A 12,874-nucleotide genomic window follows, 5' to 3' on the forward strand; every position below is an offset into this window, starting at 1 on the left:
ACCTCATGGAGATACAGGGCAGCATCAGTGATCCAAATGTGGGGTCATTTGACCAAGGGCTTCCTGAGTTACTGCTCCCCATATAAACCTATTTTTCTTCTGCTGCCTTGTACTGTTAAACTCCGTGGTGCCCAAACTTTTCCTCTTGTGCCCCCGCCCCCTTTCCAGTAATGGAATGTGTCTGCAACCCCCCAGGCTGGGAGCAGAGTCGTGGCCGCAGCCAGGGCCGGGAGCAGAGCCATGGCTGGGGGCCAGGGCCTGAGCCGTGGCTGGGTGCTGGGAGTGGAACCGGATTTGCCTAGCACTCCTTCTTGGAACACCATCCCATGGTCAAAGAATCCAACGCCTTCTCTCCGACACCACTTCCCTCTGCCTACAGCACAGCAGTGGATGCAGCCCCAGGAGGAGTTGGGGTGGCGGCTCTAGGTGCCCAACCCCTCTGCTGTTAAAAGCTGGGCATGGCTGAGAGACGTTTTTGCAAGGAGCCTGCCCTGCGGTATTTCTCCCTTTGGTCCAAAGCATCACAGTTGCTGTCCTTGGCCAGTGCAACCCCAGAATTCAGCGGTTCATCCGCAGAGTTCACCTCCCACCCTCTGTGGAAGGCAGGGGGCAGGAACACCCAGCGAGTCAGGGGGAGAGACATGTATACACTTCCTGAAAGAATGCAACATTATTTTATTTTGCTTTATTTCTTAATTCTACTTTATTTCTTAGACTCCACCAACCAATTACAGGGAGACTGAAAGCAGACTGCTCCCTAAGTGAGAGAGGCACAACACAATGTACCCACCCTCCTAGAGAAAACATCTGCTATTACCCCTTTGATTTCAAACCTCACCCATTCACACGAGAAGCCTCCTCATTACCCAGCTTCCCCACTTCTCACATCTAATGGAGGATTGGACGGGACCTTGAGAGGTCATCTAGTTCATCCCACTGTGCTGAGGCAGGACCAGGAGTCAAATCAATGTTCAAAAAATGTAACAGAACAGTTTAAAATCCACCAGCTGCACCTTTCCCTCTGGAGCATACTGTGGCTACGCCTGCACTACATGCCAGTTTTGGCAGCATGTAGCACACGTGTAGCTAAACACCACAGTGAAAAGCACACTGCGTGTGTCGCTACATGTGTCAGTGAAAGACTCTGGCAGAAGGGAGGGAGCAGGGAAAGGTTGAGCCTCTTACTCTCTGCCTGCCAGCACCACTGGGGCACCACCTACAGTGAGGAAAGGTCCCAGCAGCAGGACGCCACACTGCCAAAAAATAGCAGTGCAGACAGGATGGCACAACATGGGCCAGTAGAGAACATGTGTCTTTACTCCATGAGCTTAATCCTTGCCTCACTGCCTACGCTGCGATTTATACCCGTGCTGGGGTGGGGTGGGGAAGAGCTGAGTGTACATATACTACACACCACCGAAAGAACCATGCAGTGTAGACGCACCCGATCAGGGCACACATGGGGAGTTTTTCATGTGCCCCTGCCCTCCCTTGTCACCCCCAAATCTTTAGGTTTAACCCTGTTACATCATTTCCCAATAATCAATCAAAACAAATACCCTCCAATACTCCCGTGATCAGCATCCCCGAGCCTTCTGCGGTGTCCCTAATGACTCAGGCCCTTGGCAGCACAACGGGGCTCACCGTTGGCAGCCTTCCCTCATGTGTGTTTCCTGCCAGCTCCCGATGTGGACGCATGGCTTGGTCAAGGGTATGCAGTTCAGTGTCCTGTTGCGCCACGGATTTGCACCTCCCGCTCCTGTTGGGCATCTGGTTGTTTACTGCTTTCAGTTACAGCAAGGCATATTCACAGTGGGGTGGGTCTGCACCCATAAGAATAGCTTGCTGCCCCTATGAGGCAGTGTTCCAGCCCTCTCTGGCCAGGCTATCACAAAGATAACCTGCGACAGTGCATAGCCAGCTCCCTGGGGTAAGGCCACAGAGCACTTTGCATATTTATTTTCCCCTCTCCTGGCAGGGGTAACACTGCAGATCCCTGTAATCTTTCCTCAGCAGTTGGCATGGGACTGCCACACCCCCTGGTTGAGTTAATTACCACCAGCCTCCTGATTGCTGTGCTCATGGCCCGCACACACAGACGTTAGATAAAATCACAAATTCTCTTGGTGGAAGGTTGCAACGTAACACACCTCTCTCTCTTAGAATTCAGAATGAAGCAGAGAAGACATCAGAGAGAGAAAAAACAGGCTGTTACCTAAAGCAGAGAGGCCCAGCTCCCCACACCTTCCTATAAGCTGTCTGTGCGGAGACTGATTGCTGCTCCCAGGCACTTCAGAGCCCCATACCCTGCAAGTGGTACCAGAAAGGGAGTTTGCAGTCCCAGCACTGTCCTCCACCCCCACACTGACGAATGGATGTTGCCCAATAGGACCTTCCCCACAACCTTTGAGATAAGAGTTGATATCAGTGATGACACTGCAGAGTTTTGAGATATTGATTCTACCTGTCACATTGTTTGGATCTTGGATGTTAGGAGCTCAAACTTTGGTCAGTGGGAGTTTTGCCAGTGAGTTCTGTGGAACTGGAGCTTGCCAGTTGCTCACTATATAAAGAGAAGAGGCAGAGACGGTGAAAGACAGAGAGGGAGATGCAGCCAACAAATCTCTCTCTTGCTGCTTCTCAGAGATAAGTCAGCAGCACTGAGGGGGGCTGAAGGTAAGAGATTTTGGGCTGTTCTCTATGTTTCAATAGCTGCTGCTTATTTAAAGGCCAGAGGAATGTAGGAATTGCTGCACTGGATCAGAATCATGGTCCATCTTCCGCTCCCGATGGACAAATACACCTCTACCCCGATATAACACTGTCCTCGGGAGCCAAAAAATCTTACCACGTTATAGGTGAAACTGCGTTATATCGAACTTGCTTTGATCCACCAGAGTGCGCAGCCCCCCCCCCCAGCACTACTTTACTACCTTATATCCTAATTTGTGTTATATTGGGTGGCGTTATATCGGGGTAGAGGTGTATGCCATAACTGGCCTGTGGGGGAAATTTCATCCTAGCCCCAGTTAGAGAGTAGCTCCCCAATGCTCTGACCAATAAGGTGCCAATATCCTTTATATAATTTTGATCCCAACTAGTTTGACTGTGGAAGGTCTTGTTGATATCCAGTACTACTCAATACTTTCCCTTCGTGATCTTTCTGTCTTAGGTACGTATGTGGCCCCCGTTACTACAGTATTGGAGCACCTCACAATGTAGTTATTCTCACGACACACCTGGGAGGTGGGAAACTGGTATTAGCCCCATTTTACAGACACCAAACTGCCAGAGAGATTAAGCAGCTGGGCGGTGTGATTCCCAGCTTGGGGTGACACACCCGCCCTCACTCTGCTTGACCCAGTGTGCTAAAAGTAGTGTTGTGGTGGTGGCCTAGCTGCCCATGTCCAATCCTGCCCAACCCCCTGGATCAGTACTCTGGCAACTAGCCCATTCCAGTGGCCACGCTGCTATTTTAGCAGAGCTAGTGTGTGTACATCTATCAGAGCCGGGAGTTACATCTCTGAGCTGCTGTGTGGACATATCCTAAGTGACTTGCCCCAGGTCACAGAGGAAGTCTTTGGCAGGACAGGTACATGAGTCTATTAAGACCCAGGTTAATACCCTAAGCCAGTGGTCCCCAACCTTTTTGTCTGGCGGGCACCAGAAATGCCGCCAAATTTCTGCGGGGTTTTGGTGGCGACGCCTCTCGATGACGTCACTTGTCGGCGGCAAGTGGCATCATCAAGAGGCATTGGTGCCAAATTTCTGCGGCGCTTTGGCGGCGACGCCTCTCGATGACGTTACTTGCCACTGACAAGTGACGTCATCGAGAGGTGTCGCCACCGAAACACCGCAGAAATTCGGTGGCATTTCAGCGGATGCTCCACCGCCGGCCAGGATTTGGGTGCATTTAGATGCCCCCGTGGAGGCCGCACTGCATTGGGGACCCCTGCCCTAAGCACTGGAGCATCCTTCCTCTCAATAACCATGAAAAAAATGTATTTCTTTTTATCACTCGTCAGTCTGTTGCTATTTGATTTCAAGGGTGTCAAGGGTGTTACAGACAGAAGAAGAAACAATGGTCTCAAGTTGCAGTGGTGGGGCATCTAGGTTGGATATTAGGAAACACTATTTCACTAGGAGGGTGGTGAAGCACTGGAATGGGTTCCCTAGGGAGATGGTGGAATCTCCTTCCTTAGAGATTTTTAAGACTCGGCTTGACAAGGCCCTGGCTGGGATGATTTAATTGGGGGTGGTCCTGCTTTGAGCAGGGGGTTGGGAGGGATAACTCAGTGGTATGAGCATTGACCTGCTAAACCCAAGGTTGTGAATTCAATCCTTGAGGGGGCCATTTGGGGAACTCAGGTAAAAATCTGCAGATTGGTCCTGCTTTGAGCAGGGGGTTGGACTAGATACCTCCTGAGGTCCCTTCCAACCCTATGATTCTGTGACACCAGCATTCCCCAAGTTTTCCTAGATGCATTGGCTGACACTCAGCTAGACAGAGGCAAGGTGGGTGAGGTGACATCTTTTATTGGACCAACTTCTCTTCCTGGAAGGGACAAGCTTCGCAGGAAAGGTAACCAGAGTATCCAAGCTCAATACAAGGAGGGAGAGACTGGTAAGCATAAGGAGTTAACACATGTTGCAAGAAACCACTTGAAATCAAACAGACAATTACCACCTGGCAGGCATAGGACAAAGGAGGGTTAGTAAGTTACAAATTGTTGTAATGAGCCATAAAACCAGTGTCTCTGCTGAGTGCCTAGCACAGTTATGGATTTAAATTGCCAGTCTCATTTTTTGAAGACATCGTGTGGGTTTGCTTTGAGGACAAGGCCTGAGAGCTCAGTTTGGAGAAATCTTTCTTGAATGGCCTCTTCTGGCTTTCAGGCAACTTCCCAGCCTTGTCAAGCTCATCATCAGAAGCAAACTCCCCATGGAGCTGGACATGCCAACTCAACATGGCACCAGCACTTGCCAGAATAACAGATGCAAACCCTGCAGACATATCTCCACTACTACAGTGATCAATAGAGCCCTGAAAATCCATGGATATCCACAGATATCTGCATCCGTGGATGCTGATAGCCACGGACCATTTTTGTGGATAGTGGATCGGATGCATATACCACTGTGCAGGGCTCTACTCACCAGCAGCCACAGCGTCTGGCTCAGGCAGCCTGAGGGGCACAGTACGCTCAGGGCTGGCAGCCGCAGCCAGTGGCTGGGGCTGGGCGGCAGGTCAGAGTTGGGGCTGTCCAGCACCCACTTGCCGTCCAGCAGCGCAGACCCTTGGGCAGCACCAGAATCCCTAACATGGCCCGGCTGGCATCACTGGCTGCACTCCCAGTCCTGGATCCTGCCTGCTGGCTCCTGGGCAGTAGGGCCCACCCCTACCCATGGGGATTGGACTGGGCGGGGCCCTAGCACCCCACCCCTGTGATGCAACACGCACTGCTGTTGCCATGTGCCATCGCTTGCGAGCCCCCAAGAGCAGCACATGATGCAGTGCCCCTTCCCCCAAGTTCCCTGGAGAGTCCTGGACCCTCTACTTTCCCTGGGTGGTACACTCTGGAGGGCAGGGACATGGGCTGGGGGCTGCTTTTGGGCACCCCTGTCCCCCACCCAGGGCAGATGGTGGGTCCAGGGCTCCCCACAGCTGCCAGGGTCCTCGGGTGGCTTTTGCTACAGCCTAAAGTGACTATGCATCTGGTTTTGGCTGGGACAGTCCCCTTTTTAAGCCCTTCCCAGATGTCCTGACTTTTTTTTGGCAAAACTGGGCATTTGTCCCATTTGCTCTTGCCAATTGATCATCAGCTGGCAAGAGCAAATGGGACAAATGTCCACTTTTGCCAAAAGGGGGCTGGTGGGGTGAGCGGGGGTGGGGGGACTGGGGCTGGGGTGAGCAGGTGGGTCTTGTTCAGTCCCACACGGTGGTAGAGGGGGGCTTGGGCCAGCTCTGCATGGGGGAGGGAAGAAGGGCTCAGGCCAGCTCCACGTGGTGGGGGAGAGGGACTCGGGCCAGCTCCATGGTGGGGTGGGAAGAGGGGCTTGGGCCAGTGGCTTGGCCAGCTCCATGCAGGGGGACGGCGGAGGAATACAGTCACTGGGCTCCGGCTTTCAGACTGGCCAAGGGGCAGGGCCTCATGGGGAAGAGGATTGGCAGGGTAGCAGGGTCCCAGCGGGAAAGGAAGAGCAGGGGTTGGAGCCCTGAGGGAAGAGGAGAATCAGGGCAGTGGGGCCCCAGGGGGAAAGGAGGAGCAGGGGGTGGAGCCCCTTAAACATAGTATGGGATTGTTATAAGCACCTTGATGCTAAAGTCCTTGTAGATGTATCTTAATATTCAGTAAAGGTGCAAACAAGTTTGTAACAACCTAATAAAACAGTTACAAGAATTTTATGAATATCTGTTTGTACCTCAATATTGAGGTCTCTCCCCTACACCACTAACCTACACTATTGCTGTGTGATATACTTGTCAGAACACTTCTGTCAACGTTTCACAAATGTGACACATGTGTTTGTGTTCTAAATAAATTGCTTTTAAAAAACCCTAAGGTAATTCCCACCAAAATCTTTGTTTAGCTACTTCAGTGGTTACAGATAGATAACAAATACATTTAACCAACATTATTGGTGGAGCTGGTTAAAATTATTTTTAAATTCCAAATGTTTATATATTTCATGTTTTTTTTTCCAGCCAACTTCTGTGATTAGAATGTTTATAGTTATGAACGAGCCGGTGAAAGATTTACTCACTCAAAGAGTCACTATGCTGCACTCTTTGTATATAATGCACAGGCCTGGAAGCTTCTGTTCACATTTCACAAAGGTACACAAAATGTAGCTGTGTTCTTAATTAATTTCCGATGTATTTTTGTTCTGTTTTTAGCCATGGGGTTCGCAAATATCATCCTGCACCTCTGGGCCTGGATATTCATGCTATGGAGTGAGTATTCAACAATATCACAGACATTTGTATGTCTTTCCATATAAACTCTCTCTGCGTGAAGTTCAGCCTTTTCATGTCAGTTATTCCTCCTGAGTTTTGTGATGAAGCAGGTGGAACTAGCAATGAACCCAAAACTTCAAGCAAAGCTCACCCAGAGCCATAGATTTTGCCTTGTCTCTTTCCACATGATATCACAAATTGGCTAAAAACTCATAGAAATTCATCACAGATATGACTAGACATAAGAACAGCCATACTGGGTTAGATCAATGGTCCCTCTAGCCCAGTATCCTCTCTTCTGACAGTAGCTGGTGCCAGATGCTTCAGAGGGAGTAAACAGAACAGGGCAATTTACTGAGTGATCCATCCCCTGTCCTTCAATCCCAGCTTCTGGCAGTCAGAGGTTTAGGGACACCCAGAGCACAGGGTTATGTCTTTGACCATCTTGGCCAATAGGCACTGAGGGACCTATCCTCCATGAACTTATCTAGTTCTTTATTGAACCCTGTTATACTTTTGACCCCTGGCAACAAGTTCTACAGGTTGACTGTGCATTGTGTCAAAAAGTACTTCCTTATGTCTGTCTTAAACCCACTGCCTATTCATTTTATTGGGTCGCTTCTGGTTTGTGTATTTTATGAAGGGGTCAATAACACTTCCTCCTTCACCTTTCTCCTTCCAGTCATGATTTTATAGACCTCTATCATATCACCCCCTTAGTCATCTCAGTCCCAGTTTTTTACTCTCTCCTCATATGGAAGTTGTTCCATACACCTCATCGTTTTTGTTGCCCTTCTCTGTACTTTTACCAATTCTCATATACCATTTTTGAAATGGGATGACCAGAACTGCACACAGTATGCAAGGTGTGGGCATACCAGGGCTTTATATAGTGGCATTATGTTATTTTTGGTCTTACTATCTATCCCTTTCCTAATGGCTCCTAACCTTCTGTTAGATTTTTTGACTGCTGCTGCACATTGACTAGATGTTTTCAGAGAATTATTTCCAATGACTCCAAGGTCTCTTTCTCGAGTGGTAACAGCTAATTTAGACCCCATCATTTTATATATATAATTGGGATTATGTTTTCCAGTGTGCATTACTTTGCATTTTTCAACATTGAATTTCATCTGCATTTTCTTGTCCAGTCACCCAGTTTTGTGAGATCTCTTTGTAACTCTTGCATCTGACGAAGTGGGTATTCACCCACGAAAGCGCATGCTCCAAAACGTCTGTTAGTCTATAAGGTGCCACAGGATTCTTTGCTGCTTTTACAGATCCAGACTAACACGGCTACCCCTCTGATATTTGTAACTCTTTGCAGTCAACTTTGAACATAACTATTTTGAGTAATTTTGTATCATCTTCAAATTTTGCTACCTCGCTGTTACTCCTTTTTCCAGATCATTTATGAACATGTTGAACAGCACTTGGGTAACCCCACTCCATCTCTTCCCCAACTATGAAAACTGACTGTTTATTACTACCCTTTGTTTCCTATCTTTTAACCCCCTTACTGATCCATGAGAGGACCTTCCCTTTTATCCCATGACTGTTTACTTTGCTTAAGAGCTTTTGGTGAGAGACCTTGTCAAAGGCTTTCTGAATGTCCAAGTACCCTGTATCCACTGGATCACCCTTGTCCACAGGTTTGTTGACCCCCTCAAAGAATTTTAATAGATTGATGAGGCATGATTTCCTTTGTAAGAAGCTGTGTCACTCTTCTCCAACATATAATGTTCATCTATGTATCTGATAATTCTGTACTTTACTATAGTTTCAACCAATTTGCCCAGTACTGAAGTTAGTCTTACCAGGCTGTAATTGCCAGGATTACGTCTGGAGCCTTTTAAAAAAATTGGCATTACATTGGCTATCCAGCAGTAATCTTGTACAGAGGCTGATTTAAGCTATAGGTTACATACAATGGTTAGTAGTTCTGCAGTTTCATATTTAAGTTCTTTCAGAATTCTTGGATGATACCATCTGGTCCTGGTGACTTATTACTGTTTGATTTAGCAGTTTGTTCCATAACCTCCTGTGTGTGGTGTTATGTCCATCTAGTGGCACTGAGACTAGTTAGAGAATAATGAGTCTGCTTTACAGCCTGAGCTAAGAGCTAGCTGACTTTTAGCTCATGCAGTAGAGGCTCGTGTCTTTAGCTCCAGAGGTCCCAGGTTCAATCCAACCTGCCACCAACCGGGGTCTGTGGGCGTTACATCTTCTCTAGTGACACCTCAATCTGGGAGAGTTCCTCAGATTTGTCACCTAAAAAGAATGGCTTAGGTGTGGGAATCTCCCCTATACCATCAGCAGTGAAGACTGATGTAAGTAATTCATTTAGCTTCTCTACAATAGCCTGGTCTTTCTTGAGTGCTCCTTTAGCACCTTGATCATCCACTGATTGTTTGGCAGGCTTCATGGCCAGCTGTTCTTCAAATTCTTTTTTGGCCTGTCTAATTATACTTTTATACTTGACTTGCCAGAGTCTATGCTCTCTTCTATTTTCCTCAGTAGAACTCAACTTCCAATTTTTAAAGGATGTCTTTTTATCTCTAACTGCTTCTTTCACTCTGCTATATAGCCCTGGTGGCATTTTTGGTCCTCTTACTGTTTTTTTTATTGGGGTATAAATATAGTTTTTGCCTCTATAATGGTGTTTTTAAAAAGTTTGCATGTAGCTTGCAGACATTTCACTGCTGTGACGGTTCCGTTTAATTTCATTTTAACTAACCTCCTCATTTTTATATTGTTTCTCTTTCTGAAGTTAAATGCTACTGTGGTGGGTTTCTCTAGTATTTTACCCCCCAGAAGGATGTTAAATTTAATTTAGTTACTGTTGCTATTGTCAGGCACTTCAGCTACAGTCACCTTTTGGACCAGATCCTATGCACCACTTAGGACTAAATCAAGAATTGCCTCTCCCTTGTGGATTACATGACTAGCTGCTCTAAGGAGCGGTCATTAACGGTGTTTAGACATTTTATCTCTGCTTTCCATCCTGAGGTGACATGTACCCAGTCAATATGGGGAGAGTTAAAATCCCCCATTTTTATTTGTTTTTCTGTTTTTGTAGCTTCTCTAATCTCCCTGAGCATTTCACAGTCGCCGTCACCAGGTGGTTGGTAGTGTATTCTTACTCCTATTATTCAGCCTGCACTCTTGCCGGGTTTTAATTCATTTGTTTATTGTTTTGTTTTGTGTTTTTGTTGGTGGGAGGGTGGCCTTTATTGATCTAAGTTTAGATAATGTTTGTTAAGTGTATCTGGTGGTCACAATCCCTCTCTAAACTCATAGACTTTAAGGCCAAAAGGGACCATCATGATCATCTAATCTGACCCATAGGCGCTGACTTCTAGATTGCCCTGGGAATGCTCCACTCCCGCTCCACCTGAGGCCCCGCCCCACTCCATCTCTTCCCCAAATTCCTGCCCTCAGTCATCTCTTTTCATCCCCACTCCGCCCCTTCCCCCGAGGCTCCACCCTCACCCTTCCTCTTCCCTCCCCACTCCACCCCCTCCTCGAGGCCCCTTGCCCACTCACCACTCCACCCTTGCCCCTCCTTGAGCTGCCAAACAGCTTGTGGCCAAACTGCTGTGGCCTGTGGGTTCTGAGTACTCACTATTTTTTTCTGTGGGTGCTCCAGCCCCAGAGCAACCACTGAGCCAGCGCCTATGACCTCCTACACATCGCAGGTCACAAAATTTCACCCACCCACTCCTGTAATAGACCCAGAACCCGTTACTGGAGTCCTCAAATCATGATTTAAAGATTTCAAGTCACAGAGAAACCACCATTTACTTTAGTTTAAAGCAGCAAGTGACCATTGCCACATGCTGCAACGGAACATGAACCCTCCCCCCCCAGGTCTCTGCCAATCTGACTGGGGGGAAATTCCTTCCCAACCCCAGATATGGTGATCATTTGGACCCTCAGCATGTGGGCAAGACCCACCAGCCAGGCACCTGGGAAAGAATTATTTGTAGTAACTTAGAGCCCTTCCCATCTACCATCCCATCACCAGCCATTGGAGATATTTGCTGTTAGTGTAATGCTGACAGACCCTGGTCGTCAGCAGGCAGGATCAAACTGGGGATCATAGAATATCAGGGTTGGAAGGGACCTCAGGAGGTCATCTAGTCCAACCCCCTGCTCAAAGTAGGACCAATCCCCAACTAAATCAGAACAGGTTTTTGCCCCAGATCCCTAAATCGCACTCTCAAGGATTGAGCTCCCAGTCCTGGGTTTAGCAGGTCAGTACTCAAACCACTGAGCTATCCCGCCTCCCCTAGAGTTTAGTGCATGAGCCTCTACAGTGTGAGCTAAAAGCCAACTCACTGTTAGCTAGGGCTGTAGAGCAGACTCATTTGATCTCTTTCTCTCTCTAAGTAGTCTCAGTGCCACTAGATGGGACAGGACACCACACCATGGAGGTGTGTGGGTTACACTAGCAGTCCCAGATCAGCTACATGCCATTGTAGGCAGACCCATCATACCATCCCCTCCATCAACTTATCAAATTCAGTCTTGAAGCCATTCCATCTGCCTGTGCCACTGACCTAGTGGGTGATCCTGGCCAAGGCACTGCCTCAGTTTCCCTCGCCATACAGGGAGATGATTATGTCACAGGAAGGGGATGGAATCTTGATGAATGAATGCTCATAAAGTGCTTTGAGATCTCAGAGAGAAGCTGCTAGAGAAGGAGCAAGTTTATTCTCAGAGCTATGCTGGAACCAAAACAGTCAAAGCTGGATATAAACTTTGGGCGTGTGTGTTGAGGGGAGGGTTGGTTTGGATCCTTCTCTGTTATTAAATTTAATGAATGCTTGAGTTAATGTGGAATTGCATGAATGTGTTGGCAGTGACGGAGGGCAGGGAGGCAGAGTGGGAAGACTGTTAAAGAGTTTGGTTGACGCTCTGTTTGGTTGAAGGAAATGGTGTGAAGTCCATAAGGGGCTGTAGGACAGAGACACAAGTTTGGGGAGAAGGTGGAAAGTTCAAGGGGGTAGAAATAGACATGAGAGTCATCAACACAGCAGGGACAGGAAAGACCATGGGAGCAGAGGGTATCACCCAAGGGTGTGCCTATTTTCTCAGATACCATGGCAGTGCTCTGAGGCCTTGGTGACAGGCATTCATATAGTCACCTTGACCCAGATTTGTAAAGGTATTTAGGTGTAGCTGCACTCAGCATTGCAACACCTAATTTTTTTAGGAGCCTAAATCTCATTTTCCAAAGCGATTTAGGCACTGAGGGGGGCCAAAATCCCATTGACAGTTGATGGGTTCCTAAGTCCTTAGATCTCTAGGCAATGCTTAAATTTCACCTGTAAAAACCTGGGCCCTAGAGAGCAGAAGGGTGAAATGAAGGTGCTGCACCTCTGGGGAGCAGCAACAGAGAAGCGGAAGGAAGTGGCAAATCATCCACTGAAGATAGTGCCTGATGGAGTGGCTCACAAGGGAGGAAACAAGGAAAAGGAAAAATCATGAATGAGAAGGTCTCAGGAACAAGTATGTGGGGGAACCTGTCCCTTGGGTCCTGGTTTCGTTCCAAGGTGGCACTCCTCTCATTGGAGATGTTGTCAGCTGCTGATTAAAGAACTGCTGTGTACATTTCCTTTGTTACATGTAGAGGGGATTTGACCTAATCCTTTCAAGGCAGACTCAGACTAGCCTTGCTGATCATAGAATCATAGAATCTCAGGGTTGGAAGAGACCTCAGGAGGTCATCCAGTCCAACCCCCTGCTCAAAGCAGGACCAAACCCAACTAAATCATCCCAGCCAGGGCTTTGTCAAGCCTGACCTTAAAAACCTCTAAGGAAGGAGATTCCACCACCTCCCTAGGTAACCCATTCCAGTGATGAGAGAAGGAAGAGTGATTGGAGATGATTTGATGGAGGACGCTTGTGAAA

At 47.9% G+C, this 12,874-nt stretch overlaps 1 protein-coding gene across 1 annotated transcript in view; it reads left to right on the top strand.

Moving 5' to 3' along the window:
* Positions 1-2,609: 2,609 nt before the first annotated feature.
* Positions 2,610-12,874, top strand: part of LOC120390520 — a 33,641-nt gene continuing 23,376 nt past the window's right edge. Inside the window, exons 1-2 of the mRNA XM_039513250.1 lie at positions 2,610-2,676; positions 6,899-6,955. Of these exons, the coding sequence (XP_039369184.1) occupies positions 6,901-6,955 (55 nt within the window). The 5' untranslated portion in view covers positions 2,610-2,676; positions 6,899-6,900. The remainder of the gene's footprint in view (positions 2,677-6,898; positions 6,956-12,874) is intronic.

The sequence above is a fragment of the Mauremys reevesii genome, linkage group 24 (genome assembly GCF_016161935.1).
Source record: "Mauremys reevesii isolate NIE-2019 linkage group 24, ASM1616193v1, whole genome shotgun sequence".
Taxonomy (NCBI): Eukaryota; Metazoa; Chordata; order Testudines; family Geoemydidae; genus Mauremys; species Mauremys reevesii.